Source organism: Monodon monoceros, unplaced genomic scaffold, assembly GCF_005190385.1.
Source record: "Monodon monoceros isolate NGI ecotype Baffin Bay Population unplaced genomic scaffold, NGI_Narwhal_1 Super_Scaffold_1, whole genome shotgun sequence".
NCBI classification, from domain to species: Eukaryota; Metazoa; Chordata; class Mammalia; order Artiodactyla; family Monodontidae; genus Monodon; species Monodon monoceros.
The window spans coordinates 52,293,536-52,307,346 of record NW_021703765.1 but is presented as its reverse complement, the minus strand read 5'-3'; the positions used below and the strand labels follow the sequence as shown (position 1 = coordinate 52,307,346).

Genomic DNA, 13,811 nt, shown 5'->3' with positions numbered 1-13,811 from the left:
GCAGAAGGAAAGAAATAATAAAGATCAGATCAGAAATAAATGAAAAAGAAATGAATGAAACAATAGCAAAGATCAATAAAACTAAAAGCTGGTTCTTTTAGAAGATAAAGAAAATTGATAAATCATTAGCCAGAGTCATCAAGAAAAAAAGGGAGAAGACTCAAATCAACAGAATCAGGAATGAAAAAGGAGAAGTAACAACTGACACTGCAGAAATACAAAGGATCGTGAGAGATTACTACAAGCAACTGTATACCAATAAAATGGACAACCTGGAAGAAATGGACAAATTCTTAGAAAAGCACAACCTTCCAAGACTGAATCAGGAAAAAATAGAAAATATCAACAGACCAATCACAAACACTGAAATTGAAACTGTCATTAGAAATCTTCCAAGAAGCAAAAGCCCAGGACCAGATGGCTTCACAGGTGAATTCTGTCAAACATTTAGAGGAGAGCTAACACCTATCCTTCTCAAACTCTTCCAAAATATAGCAGAGAGAGGGAACACCCCTACGAGGCCACCATCACACTGATGCCAAAACCAGACAAAGATGCCACAAAAAAAGAAAACTACAGGCCAATATCACTGATGAACATAGATGCAAAAATCCTCAACAAAATACTAGCAAACAGAATCCAACAGCACATTAAAAGGATCATACAACATGATCAAGTGTGGTTTATCCCAGGCATGCGAATATTCTTCAATATATGCAAATGAGTCAATGTGTTAAACCATATCAACAAATTGAAGGATAAAAACCATATGATCACCTGAATAGATGCAGAAAATGCTTTTGACAAAATTCAACACCGATTTAAGATAAAAACCCTCCAGAAAGTAGGCAGAGAGGAAACCTACCTCAACATAATAAAGGCCATATATGAGAAACCCACAGCCAACATCGTTCTCAGTGGTGAAAAAGTGAAACCACTTCCTCTAAGATCAGGAACAAGACAAGGTTGCCCACTCTCAACACTATTATTCAACACAGTTTTGGAAGTTTTCGTCATGGCAATCAGAGAAGAAAAAGAAATAAAAGGAATCCAAATTGGAAAAGAAGAAGTAAAAATGTCACTGTTTACAGATGACTTGATACTATACATAGAGAATCTTAAAGATGCTGACAGAAAACTACTAGAGCTAATCAATGAATTTGGTAAAGTAGTAGGATACAAAATTAATGCACAGAAATCTCTTGCATTCCTATACGCAAACGATGAAAAATCTGAAAGTGAAATTAAGGAAACACTCCGATTTACCATTGAAACCTAGGAATAAACCTACCTAAGGAGACAAAAGATCTGTATGTAGAAAACTATAGGACACTGATGAAAGAAATTAAAGATGATACAAACAGATGGAGAGATATAGCATGTACTTGGATTGGAAAAATCAACATTGTGTAAGCGACTATACTACCCAAAGCAATCTACAGATTCAACGCAATCCCTATCAAACTACCAATGGCATTTTTTACAGAACTAGAACAAAAAATTTCACAATTTGTATGGAAACATGAAAGACCTCGAATAGCCAAAGCAATCTTGAGAAAGAAAAACGGAGCTGGAGGCATCAGGCTCCCTGACTTCAGACTATACTACAAAGCTACAGTAATGAAGGCAGTATGGTACTGGTACAAAAACAGAAATATAGGTCAATGGAATAGGATAGAAAGCCTAGACATAAACCGACGCACAGAGGGTCACCTTGTCTTTGATAAAGGAGGCAAGAATATACAATGGAGAAAAGACAGCCTCTTCAATAAGTGGTGCTGGGAAAACTGGACAGCTACATGTAAAAGAATGAATTTAGAACACTTCCTAACACCATACACAAAAATAAACTCAAGGGCTTCCCTGGTGGCGCAGTGGTTGAGAGTCCGCCTGCCGATGCAGGGGACACGGGTTTGTGCCCCGGTCTGGGAGGATCCCACATGCCGCAGAGCGGCTGGGCCCATGAGCCATGGCCGCTGAGCCTGTGCGTCCGGAGCCTGTGCTCCGCAACGGGAGAGGCCACGGTGGTAAGAGGCCCGCGTACCGCAAAAAAAAAAATAAAATAAACTCAAAATGGTTTAAAGACCTAAATGTAAGGCCAGACACTATAAAACTCTTAGAGAAAAACATAGGCAGGACACTCTATGACATAAATCATAGCAAGATCCTTTTTGACCCACCTCCTAGAGAAATGGAAATAAAAATAAACAAATGGGACCTAATGAAACTTAAAAGCTTTTGCACAGCAAAGGAAACCATATACAAGATGAAAAGACAACCCTCATAATGGGAGAAAATATTTGCAAACGAAGCAACTGACAAAGTATCATTCTCCAAAATATACAAGCAGGTCATGTAGCTCAATATCCAAAAACAAACAACCCAATCGAAAAATGGGCAGAAGAGGTAAACAGACATTTCTCCAAAGAAGATATACAGATTGCCAACAAACACATGAAAGGATGCTGAATATCACTAATCATGAGAGAAATGTAAATCAAAACTACAATGAGGTATCACCTCACACCGGCCAGAATGGCCATCATGAAAAAATCTACAAACAATAAATGCTGGAGAGGGTGTGGAGAAAACCCTCTTGCACTGTTGGTGGGAACATAAATTGATACAGCCACTACGGAGAACAGTATGGAGGTTCCTTAAAAAACTAAAAATAGAACTACCATATGACCCAGCAATCCCACTACTGGGCATATACCCTGAGAAAATGATAATTTAAAAACAGACTTGTACCACAATGTTCATTGCAGCAGTATTTGCAATAGCCAGGACATGAAGGCAACCTAAGTGTCCATCAACAGATGAATGTTTAAAGATGTGGCACATATATACAATGAAATGTTACTCAGCCATAAAAAGAAATGAAATTTAACTATTTGTAGTGAGGTGGATGGACTTAGAGTCTGTCATACAGAGTGACGTAAGTCAGAAAGAGAAAAATACCGTATGCTAACACATATATATGGAATCTAAAAAAAAAAAAAGGTTCTGATGAACCTAGGGGCAGGACAGTAATGAAGATGCAGATGTAGGGAATGGACTTGAGGACACGGGGAGGGGGGAAGGGTACGCTGAGACGAAGTGAGAGAGTAGCACTGACATATATACATTACCAAATGTAAAGTAGATAGCTAGTGGGAAGGTGCTCTGATACCACCTAGAGGGGTGGGATAGGGAAGGTGGAGGGAGATGCAAGAGGGAGGGGATATGGGGATATATGTATACATATAGCTAATTCACTTTGTTATACAGCAGAAACTAACACACCATTGTAAAGCAATTATATTCCAATCAAGATGTTAAAAACAAAACAAAACAAAGTCCTAGAAGAAAACATAGGCGGTAAGCTCCCTGACAGTGGTCTTGGCAATGATTTTTTGGGATTTGAGACCAAAAGCAAAGGCAACAAAAGCAAAAATAAACACATGGGACTATATCAAACTAAAAGGCTTCTGCAGAGCAAAAAAATGATCAACAACATGAAAGGGTAACCTACGGAATGGGAAAAAATATTTGCAAAGCATTTATCTGATAAGGTGTCAGTATCCAATATCCATAAAGAAGTAATACAACAATAGGCGAGAAATAATGAAATTAAAAAAATGGGCAAAGGATCTGAGTACACATTTTTACTAAGATATTCAAATGGACAACAGGTACTCAACATCACGAATTATTAGGGAAATGCAAATCAAAACCACAGTGAAAACCTCATGCCTTTGAGTATGGCTTACATAGAAAAGACAAGAAATAAATGCTGGTAAAAATGTGGAGAAAAGGGACCCCTTGTGCACTGTTAGTGTAGTTGTACATTTGTACAACCACCACAGAAAACACTGGTTTCCATGGAGGTTCCTAAAGAAATTAAAACTAGAACTACCACACGGTGCAACAATTCCACTCTAGGTATGTATCTGAAGGAAACAAAATCACTATGCTGAAGAGATTCCTGTACATATATGTTCACTGCAGCATTATTTACAACATGGAAACAGCCTAAGCATCTACTGACAGATAAATGGATAAACAAAATGTGGTATATGTGTATATATATACACACATACACATATGTACACACAATGGAATACTATTCAGCCATAAAAAGAAGGAAATCCTGCCATTTGTGACAACATGGATGGACCTTGAGGGCAGTACTCTAAATGAAATAAGTCAGACAGAGAAAGACAAATATTACATGATCTCACTAACAGGTGGAATTTTGAAAAAACAAGCCAACAAAAAGAGATCATATTTGTGGTTACCAGAGGCAGGGGGTTAGGGAGTAGGAGAACTGGATAGAGGTCAAAAGGTACAAACTTATAGCTATAAGATAAATAAGTCCTGGGAATGTAATATACAACATGTGTATACACCAAACACTACTGTTTGGTATATTTGAAAGTTGCTAAGAGAGTAGATCATAAAAGATCTCATCATGTGGAAAAAAACCATTTTTCTTCCTTTTTCTTTTTGGCATCTATATGAGATATGGATTTTAACTAAAGTTACTGTGGTAATCATTTGGCAATGTAAGTCAAATCATTACACTGTACACCTTAAATTTACAGTTCTGTATGTCAATTATATCTCAACAAAATTAAAGAAAAAAAAAAACCAAGGGGAAAAGATGGGTTATCCAATAAAAGGTATTGAGATATATGAATGAGCCATTTAGAAAATAAAATTGCCTTTTCTTTAACGTTAAAATTAATTGCAGATGGTTTAAGATTTAAACACAATACAAAGAAGCCATAAAAATACTATGGAAAAAAGCAAAAGCACTTTTTAAAAAACATGGGAGTAAAGGAGACCATCCTAAGTGTGGCTAATTACCTAGGATTCTGTTAAGTGGGAAAGAAAGCATAAGAAACCTATGAATGCTCTCTCATTGATTCTTACATTGTTATAGTGTTCAGTTGCACTACCTCAAGCAAATTAAGATAGGAAGGAGAGGATTTCAATCTATGCCTCCAAGTCTATGTAATGGACTTGGAGGCATCTCAAGAGGTCCCTCCCCGATAGAAGCCAAAGCAGGTACTCCATACAGAAGCTCCTGTGTCACTGTGGAAATGCTATCTCCCTAAAACATAACAATGACCTAAGCTGCTTAGGCAAACAAGGGTAAGGTGTTCTAATGACAATAGTGGTATTTGGAGGGAAGAGCAGAGAGGTGGTTACCCAATGTCCACGTGTATCACTGAGGAGAGGCAAACTGAACACATAAAAGTTATACATAAAGTTCAATAAAACTTAAGTTCTGTTAATGGACTATGGTAGTGGATTTCTACTTCTCTCTTGAAAATTGGTGGTGCTGAATGTACCAGTACATCTCCTGGGTCAAAAGCCATCCCCAGTGCCTGCCTACATTTAGTTATGGGCTTGCTGATGGCCAAGAGAATGTCAGGGGACAGTATTAGTTCTAAGGATTCCAGCACTAAGTAGGACAGGAAACTCAGAAGCTATAGAAGGGAGAGACTGCATTAGACTAGGTAACAATGTACATATTTACATTTGCAACCAATTAAAGTACAGCACATAAATTAAAAGGATAATGAGGGAAAAACATTTGCACCATATACATAAGAGCTTATTTACCCAATTCAACTCTTTTTGACATACAAAATGGTGATCTTGCAAATAAGATAAAAAAGTCAAAAGACATGAATATGCAGTTATAATGTGTGAATATTCAAGTTTAAAAACAAAAATTGCAAATACAAAAATATTATCTTTTGCTTGTCATGTTGTCAATTATTAAAAACATCGATAAGCTTAATATGTAAGGAGTTCAAATATAAAGGCTTATAGTAATACTAGAAAGAAATAAATATAAAATAGGCCAAAAAAGCACATATAAGCAAGTCATAAGAAATAGCAATGATAATGATAAATCATTCAAAAACATAATCACTTTAGTAATATATTAAAACAAACTACATTTCCACCTCCCAAATGGGTAAAAATTTTAAAACAATAATGCCTATCATGTGGGAAAATGGGTATTCTCAGACAGTGTTGACCTTTTAACTGGTGCAATTTTTCTGGAGGGAAATTTGTCAATATGTATCAAAAAGTTGAAAATATACAAATAATTTGCATAGCAAAAATGCACCTTCAAAACTATATCCTAAGAAATGTTTTAAGTTGTTGCCTCTGAGTTGTGGGATTATGAGTATACCAATTTCTGTGTATGCGTTTCTGTATTTTCCAGAACTTTTGCAATGAATATGGACTTTAAATAAAAAGGGGAAGAAAACCAAATTCATGTTATGGGGGAAATTCCTACTGACTTATTTTGCTGTGTTTTTTTTTTTCTGTTTGTTTGTTTGTTTTTTGTTTTTTTTTTTTTTTGCGGTACGCGGGCCTCTCCCGTTGCGGAGCACAGGCTCCGGACGCGCAGGCTCAGCGGCCATGGCTCACGGGCCCAGCCACTCCGCGGCATGTGGGATCCTCCCAGACCGGGGCACGAACCCGTGTCCCCTGTATCGGCAGGTGGACTCTCAACCACTGCGCCACCAGGGAAGCCCTGTTTGTTTGTTTTTGAGCTGTAAAACCTCATGAAAACAAATGATCTCCTTGCCATTGTGATATTTCCTTTCCTCACTTCTGGAATCATATATTAACATTTTGAAGAACTTAAAATAAAAAGTGCTTTGAAAACTGATGCAGATTTTGAGATAATTGGTAAAAGCAAGATTGGGAGAGAAATAGAAATACCCTGAGGTAAAAAAAAAATCTTTCCTATATATATCATTAAAATGAGAAATCAAATACCTTGATGCAGTCTATTAGCCAAACCAAGGCTGCCACAATGTGAGGCCATGTATGAGGGGCCCCTACTGTATACATGGAGCTTTTCGATAATGCAAAAGGATACCTATGAAAAATCAGAAAACATAAGCCAGTATGTTAATTTTGTAAAAATAATGGCTAAATTAAGCAAGAAGTTACATTAAAAAAAATTCCACATATATACCATCAGTCTCGACTTGTTTAGAAGATACTTGTTGAGATTCTCTCCTTCGTCTTCTTACCCTCAAATGGTTTTGTGTATTTTGTTTTATTTCTCTGCAGATTACTTTGTACATATATCCCCTAAGCAGAACTTGATTTACAACCAACATGCTGGACTTCTCTCCTGAAAGACTGTTCCCTCAAATCCAATGTACCCCAAATAAACCACATGTATGTATTTCTCCTCCTCAAATCCACTTCTCCCCCTGTGTTTGTTCTACATAGGCTTTTCTGGACTTTCTTACTCCATTTTCACCAGGCCTTCAATCCTACCTTTTCTGTTTCTATAAAATCTGCAGTAGCTAGTCTATTCTATCTATTCCTCGTCACATCAGTAGTTGAGGGCTTTATGATCTATCATCTGTAGTTCAGTAATAATCTCCAAAAAGTTGTTTTTTTTGCCTTTTCAATTTATCTTGCATATGTGGCCCATAGTGACCATCTTAAAATATATTATTTCTCTAACTCAAAATCTTTACACACTTACTGAGTTTCATTCTTTTCTGTGTTCCAACAATCTCTCTAGGCTAATGAGAAATATAACATACAAACCCAAGATCTTTAAAGATTCTTGGAACCTCTTCTTCAAACTTTGTGTCAGGAAGTTCATACGAAGGGCACAGGAAGCCATAAAGAAAAGTGAAGATCTTTAGGAAGTCTTTAACAGAAGGAGCTTGTAGAGATTTCATGGATACGCTATATGCATAACCGTTTTCTGAAAGAAACTATAATAATTTTTATGAAACATCAAACATTTTACAATAGGAAAATTATTGAAGAATACTTAAGAAAACACTCACAATTTCGAATGGTTAAGATTATAAAATACCTCACAGAGCTGTCGAATACATTGCTGAATGAATGCTTTGTCATTAAGTGGTCTTGGGTCCTTGATTTTTTCAGAAGTGGAAAATATACCAAATTGACTATTCCGGGATCCATGTCCACTAGTTCTGTAAACATATTTTTAAAAAGTCAGTCAAAATTATTTCCTTCTGTGGTCAAGCCTAAATTATTTCAAGGCAATTTTATATTTTAACATCAGCACCAAACATTAAAGTTCAATTCTTTGGTTTTTATTTAACTAAGATTTCTCTTACTCAAAGCAGAGAAAAAAAGAGCAAATAATGAAGATTAAAGTATAAAATGAGGTGGGAAGAAAAGTACACTTCTGGTGCCCTGCATTACTAACACATACATCATCCTCTAAAACTGTGCATTTTGAGTCCACTAGGTCTTCTGTACCAACTGTTCTCCAGGTCTATTCAATAACCCAGATCCTTTCAACAACCTACTTGCCCCTCCATGATTGCTCCTTCATTTCCAACCGCTTTATTTACCATTATTTATTGCAGGAAAATTTGAGATGTTGAAAGATTGTGCTTTTTTTCATAAACGTTATTGTGTCGTGCAATATTATGTATCTGATTGTTATTTACCATAAATATATGTTGCTACTTTTTTGTCATTAATAGCTATAGCATATATGCTCCATCTTAAGCCCCTCCTCTCAAAATAAAACATCATTTGTTTAAATCTTTATAATGGTTTCTTTTGCTTCTCTTTGTGGCCCAATTTACCTAACCATTGTAGTTTATTAAATATCCTTGGGACAATACTTTTCCTTTTTGGACAGATGCCACAAAACTGAGTTACAATGAACACTGCTGTAATGTCTGAACTCTGTTCATCAAAACAATTTCTCCCTGCATGTTTACTTGCTGCTTTCAAGTTCTCTCCTGACCAGGATCTAAAAGTTCTTTACCTTGGGCTCTCTGATGCCACTGCTCTGATTAACTAGCTAATTAGCTAATTCTTCCCCTGAGAATTTGATATTTGAGATCCACTTTTCTACATACTGCTATTACTTAATCTTTAATTTTTTTTTTTTACTAGGAAAGAATACATGTATAGACTCAGCTCTTATTCTACACAAAACTGTACTAATAGATAGCTTTCCAAATTATAAAAGAATTTCCCAACCAATCAAAATACTGTATCATTCAACTTATAGTTTAAGAGAATAGGGTCTAGAAGCAGAGTCTGGTTAAAAATTGTCTCTGTTACTAGTTGTATGACCTTGGGTAAACTATTTAACCTCTGTGCTTTAATTTCCTAATGTCTAAAATGAAGACAATAACAGTATCTACACATAGGGCAGTTCTGAGGATTGATTAAAAGAGATATAAAATAGCACTTTTCTGGCTTACAAAAATGCTCAGCAAAAGTTAGATTTTATAATCATTAGCATCAGTATCTCTGACATTCAGCTCTGAGATGAAAGTTACATTACAAAAATGCCTTAAGATTTTTTATCAACTAGAATAAACACCAGAAACAGTTTAACTTGGGTTCATGACAAAGACTTTTCATAAGGTACAAATATGTCATCTCTAAATATTTTCAAAATATAATTAAATAAACATTTGTTTTAAAACAAAGTTATATTTTGTTTTTGGTGAGATGAACAGTTTCTCTATTTTGGAGTTGGAAATTTCTTTAAAAAATTAACTTTATTGAGGTATAATTGCTTAGAATAACATGCACCTGTTTAAAGCATACAATTTGATGAGGTTTGACAATATTTACACCTGTGTAATCTCTACCACAATCAAGATATTAAACATTTCCATCATCTCAAATCTTATCCCCCTTACCAGTCAATCCTTACCCTACCCCCAGCCTAGGCAACTACTGATCTACTCTAGACAGTGGTTCTCAAAGTGTGCCCTAGGGGATCGAGAAGTCAAAACTATTTTCCCAATAAAATTAAGATTTTTTTCACACCTTTCATTCTTATTCTTTCGTTGAGTGTACAGTGGAGTTTTCCAGAGGTTGGATACATGACGTCGGATATTATAACAGACTGAATTCCGAGGCAGTTATGAGAATTCAGCTATCTTCTATTAAGCCAGACATTAAAGAGATTTGCAAAAATATAAATGTCACTCTTCTTACTGAAATAGTTTTATTTTTAAAAAATTAAAGCATGTTATTTATATTAACATGTAATGGGTTACTGTTATTTTATTTTACTTTATTTTTTTAATATTTACTTATTTAATTAATTAATTTATTTGGCTGCTTCGGGTCTTAGTTGCAGCACGCAGGATCTTTGTTGAAGCATGTGGGATCTTTTGTTGCGATGTGCGGGCTCTTCATTGCAGCATGCAGGCTTCTCTCTAGTTGTGGTGTGCAGGTTTTCTCTTCTCTAGTGGAGGTGTGCAAGCTCAGTGGTTGTGGTGCGTGGGCTTAGATGCCCCGCCGCATGTGGGATCTTAGTTCCCCGACCAGGGATAGAACCCGTGTCCCCTGCATTGGAAGGCGGATTCTTTATCACTGGATCACAAGCGCAGTCCTGGGTTATTGTTATTTTAAACTGAATTAATATGTACTAATTTTTTTTTCTCAGTTTTATTTTCTAATATAGTTAATATCAACAGATACAGCCCACAAGATAAAAGCTCTTTGGAGTCCTTAATATTTTAGTAAAAAAAAGTCTTTGGCTAAGATGTTGGACTAGATGATGGTTCCTAATTTTAAAATGCTATGATTCCATAGTATGTGAAAGCTATGTGTAGAATTTTCAATCAAGTATTCACTTGTAACAATGAAATAGTGGTCTAAATGTGCTGATATATCTCAGCATAACCTAAAGCAAATATAACCATTTTAACCATTTAAAACAGAGGAAAACTAGATTATAACCTTCTCTTGAAAGGGACCATGCCATCTAATTTTTTGTACTTTGACAGCATCTAGCTCAATGCATGGCTATAAGAATCTCTTCCATTAGAATTAATAAAAAAAAATCATTACCTTTTACCAAATACAGAGGCTTTTCTTTCAGATGTGGGTTTGTTAATACTCAATTTTCCAAAGGTTGATTTCTCTTTGCTTTAAGAAAAGGAGAAAAACAAACTCTTTAAATAAGTGGAAAAATATTAGTTCAAGAAACTTTTGTAAATACATTGGAACCAACCCCTCTTCCTCATTACTTATAAGAATAATTCAAAATCATGAAAATTTTTAGCAGCAATCATAGCTATCAAAAATAGGATAGGCTTACAACATAGTATGAGTTTTAACACTAAAATGTTAAGAAAAAAGGAGGAAAAAACCCCATATCTACATTGTAATTTTAATTATCCTAAAATATGTACATTTATGGATAACAACTTCAAAGTAAAAGAAATAACTTAAAAATAGATATTTTCAATCATAGAATGATAGCCACATTTAAAATTTTTTCTTTTGAGGCTCACTCTTTATTAGACTGCAGCTACACTTAAGAACATACATTATGTCAATTACAGACCAGAAACATTGACAAAGGCAACCTTTTAGCTTAGAATGCAATTCAAGGCACAAATCTTTTGGAGTAGTAATGTGCAACAGTACAAAACATTTCTCTGATTTCAGAAGAAAAAAATGTATAAATATTTCAAATTTCTAAAAGTAGCAGAGGCTCATACTATGTAAACCCAAGTAACTTAAGAACAGTTAGCAAGTAACTTGTACCTTGGTAATAGAGAAGGAATGATAGCACTCAACATGGTTACAAATAGCCTTCTCTTAATTGTAAGAAATTCATTCATAGGGAAAAATTAGTTTATGATTTTAAGTTCTTTTTTCCCCCTCATTTTATTTTTTATTAAAAAAATTGAAGTCCAGTTGATTTACAATGTTTCAGGTGTATAGCAAAGTGATTGAGATACACACACACACACACACACACATACTTTTTCAGATTCTTTTCAATTACAGATCATTACAGGATATTGACTATAGTGACAGCAAGTTCTTTGGGGCACCTTTTTTTTTCCAGTGAATCCTGAGGAAATAGTTTGGAGAAGTGGTGTTCTGTAGGCTGCTACTAAACTGCAGCTAATTGTCAGGGCAAATAATACCTTTCATTGAGAACTATGCTAGTTGGATACACCTCAGTAAATAGAAGTTACAGCAGAGAACCTGCTCAAACAAGCAGCTCTACAGTAAAGGAGGAAAATAAATGAGTGGAAGAGTGCTGAAAAGGAATTAGCAGTCCCTCAGGGATTGCCTAGCAAAAGACGTGGCTTTGGAGATTTAACTATCAAATGAGATAAAACACAACACCTAGTAACATGCCCATTTTTTAGCCTTCACTGACTCCAAATTAGGTACCACTGAGAACAGATAAGATTCATCACAATATGACTCATACTACATCTTTGTATTAACCTCCTTTACAGATTTCTTTGCCAAAGACAATAAGGCATAGGTACTCACGTTTGAGGGGTATGGAGGCCTGGTTTATTTAAGTCCTGGGATCTTAATTCCTGCATAGAGAGGCGGCCAGCACCACCGGTAGAAAATGAACTGCGTTTCATGTTTATGACCTGCATTCACGAATTTGGTAATGAACAAGTCTTTCCAGACACAGATGGTACATTAAGCAACAACTATTATCTTTACCCTCAAACAGAAAGGCAGCCAAGTTTCACTGTTTTTTCAAGATAATCTTTCCCGGTCTATCTTTGCTTGTTCATGTAAGGTGAAGTCCTAATTTGCAGGGAACATCTATCTATTTAACTCCATTTAAAAATACTCAACACAGGGCTTCCCTGGTGGTGCAGTGGTTGGGAGTCCGCCTGCCGATGCAGGGGACACGGGTTCGTGCCCTGGTCCGGGAGGATCCCGCGTGCCGTGGAGCGGTTGGGCCTGTGAGTCATGGCCGCTGGGCCTGCGCGTCTGGAGCCTGTGCTCCGCGTCGGGAGAGGCCACGGCAGTGAGAGGCCCGCGTACCGCAAAAAAAAAAAAAAAAAAAAAAATTCAACACACATAAACACTTACTAACTGCCTACCATGTACAAGGGAGTGTGAAAGCAATGCAAACAATACAAAGGTGAATAAGGTATGATTCCTACCTTCACAGGGTATTTATGGTAGTTAAACTCCTAAATCCTAACTCAGACCACATCACCACTGTTGGCTGTGCCTATTTCAATGGGAAGTCAGAGGCTACTGACAAGAACTACCTCTGATGTTTCATTTTCTTTGGTCTTGGAGCAGAGCTATTCAGTTTTCTTTTCCTAATGTCCATCTCCCCTGCTCTGTCCTTAACCTACTGTTTCCCATTTACATTATTCAATTACTGCCCCTCGTGCTTCAATCTCCCTCTCATCAAGGATAAATTATCTGGTCTAAAGACTGCTTCCATTTTCTCACACCACATTCACATCTCATTCCCTTCCCATCTACTGAAACGGTTGCCTCCTGAGATACTCATGACTGACAAATCTTTTGATCCTATCTTAACTCTGAGGCATTAGACACTATACACCTAGCCCTTCCAGGTCCTGCCCTGGTTTCCAAGAAAGTGGACATCTGTGGTTATCCTTTTACTGCTTGGGGCTCTCCTTTGTCTTTTAAACTGATTACACTCTTTACTTCTTTGTTTGGCTATTTCTTCTTCAGTATACGCTTCTGATCTATTAAACTTTTCCACTCTCACCTATCTGTCCACTCCCAATCTCCACTTAAAATGTACTCTTAAAATCTGAGGTTAAGACTTTCAGATGTACTCCTTACACGGCCACCAGGATGTTACACTAGTATCTCAAACGCACCATAGCAAACAGTTCTTCATCTCGTCCTTCCTCTCCCTGCTCCCATCCATTCTTCCCCTTTTCCTCTCTCCATGTCCTCTTCACCCCACCGGTGTCATCTTGGCCTTCCCCTTCTCCCTTGGAAAATCACTGCCATAAGAAATTTATTGGACTCCGGGAAACTAGCGCCTA

The 13,811-nt window shown here is 36.4% G+C and overlaps 1 protein-coding gene across 2 annotated transcripts in view; it reads right to left on the bottom strand.

Moving 5' to 3' along the window:
• The window catches only part of NDC80 (NDC80 kinetochore complex component), a 60,321-nt gene that overhangs the window by 46,222 nt on the left and 288 nt on the right, over nt 1–13,811 (bottom strand). Inside the window, exons 2-6 of one of the 2 annotated variants that reach the window (XM_029234384.1) lie at nt 12,301–12,410; nt 10,852–10,929; nt 7,862–7,985; nt 7,585–7,757; nt 6,793–6,895 (exon numbers count right to left, since the gene is read on the bottom strand). In XM_029234384.1, coding sequence (XP_029090217.1) covers nt 6,793–6,895; nt 7,585–7,757; nt 7,862–7,985; nt 10,852–10,929; nt 12,301–12,401 — 579 coding nt within the window. In that variant the 5' untranslated portion in view covers nt 12,402–12,410. Of the gene's footprint in view, nt 1–6,792; nt 6,896–7,584; nt 7,758–7,861; nt 7,986–9,819; nt 9,922–10,851; nt 10,930–12,300; nt 12,411–13,811 lie in introns of those variants that run through there. The other variant, XM_029234389.1, reaches the window with a different exon arrangement.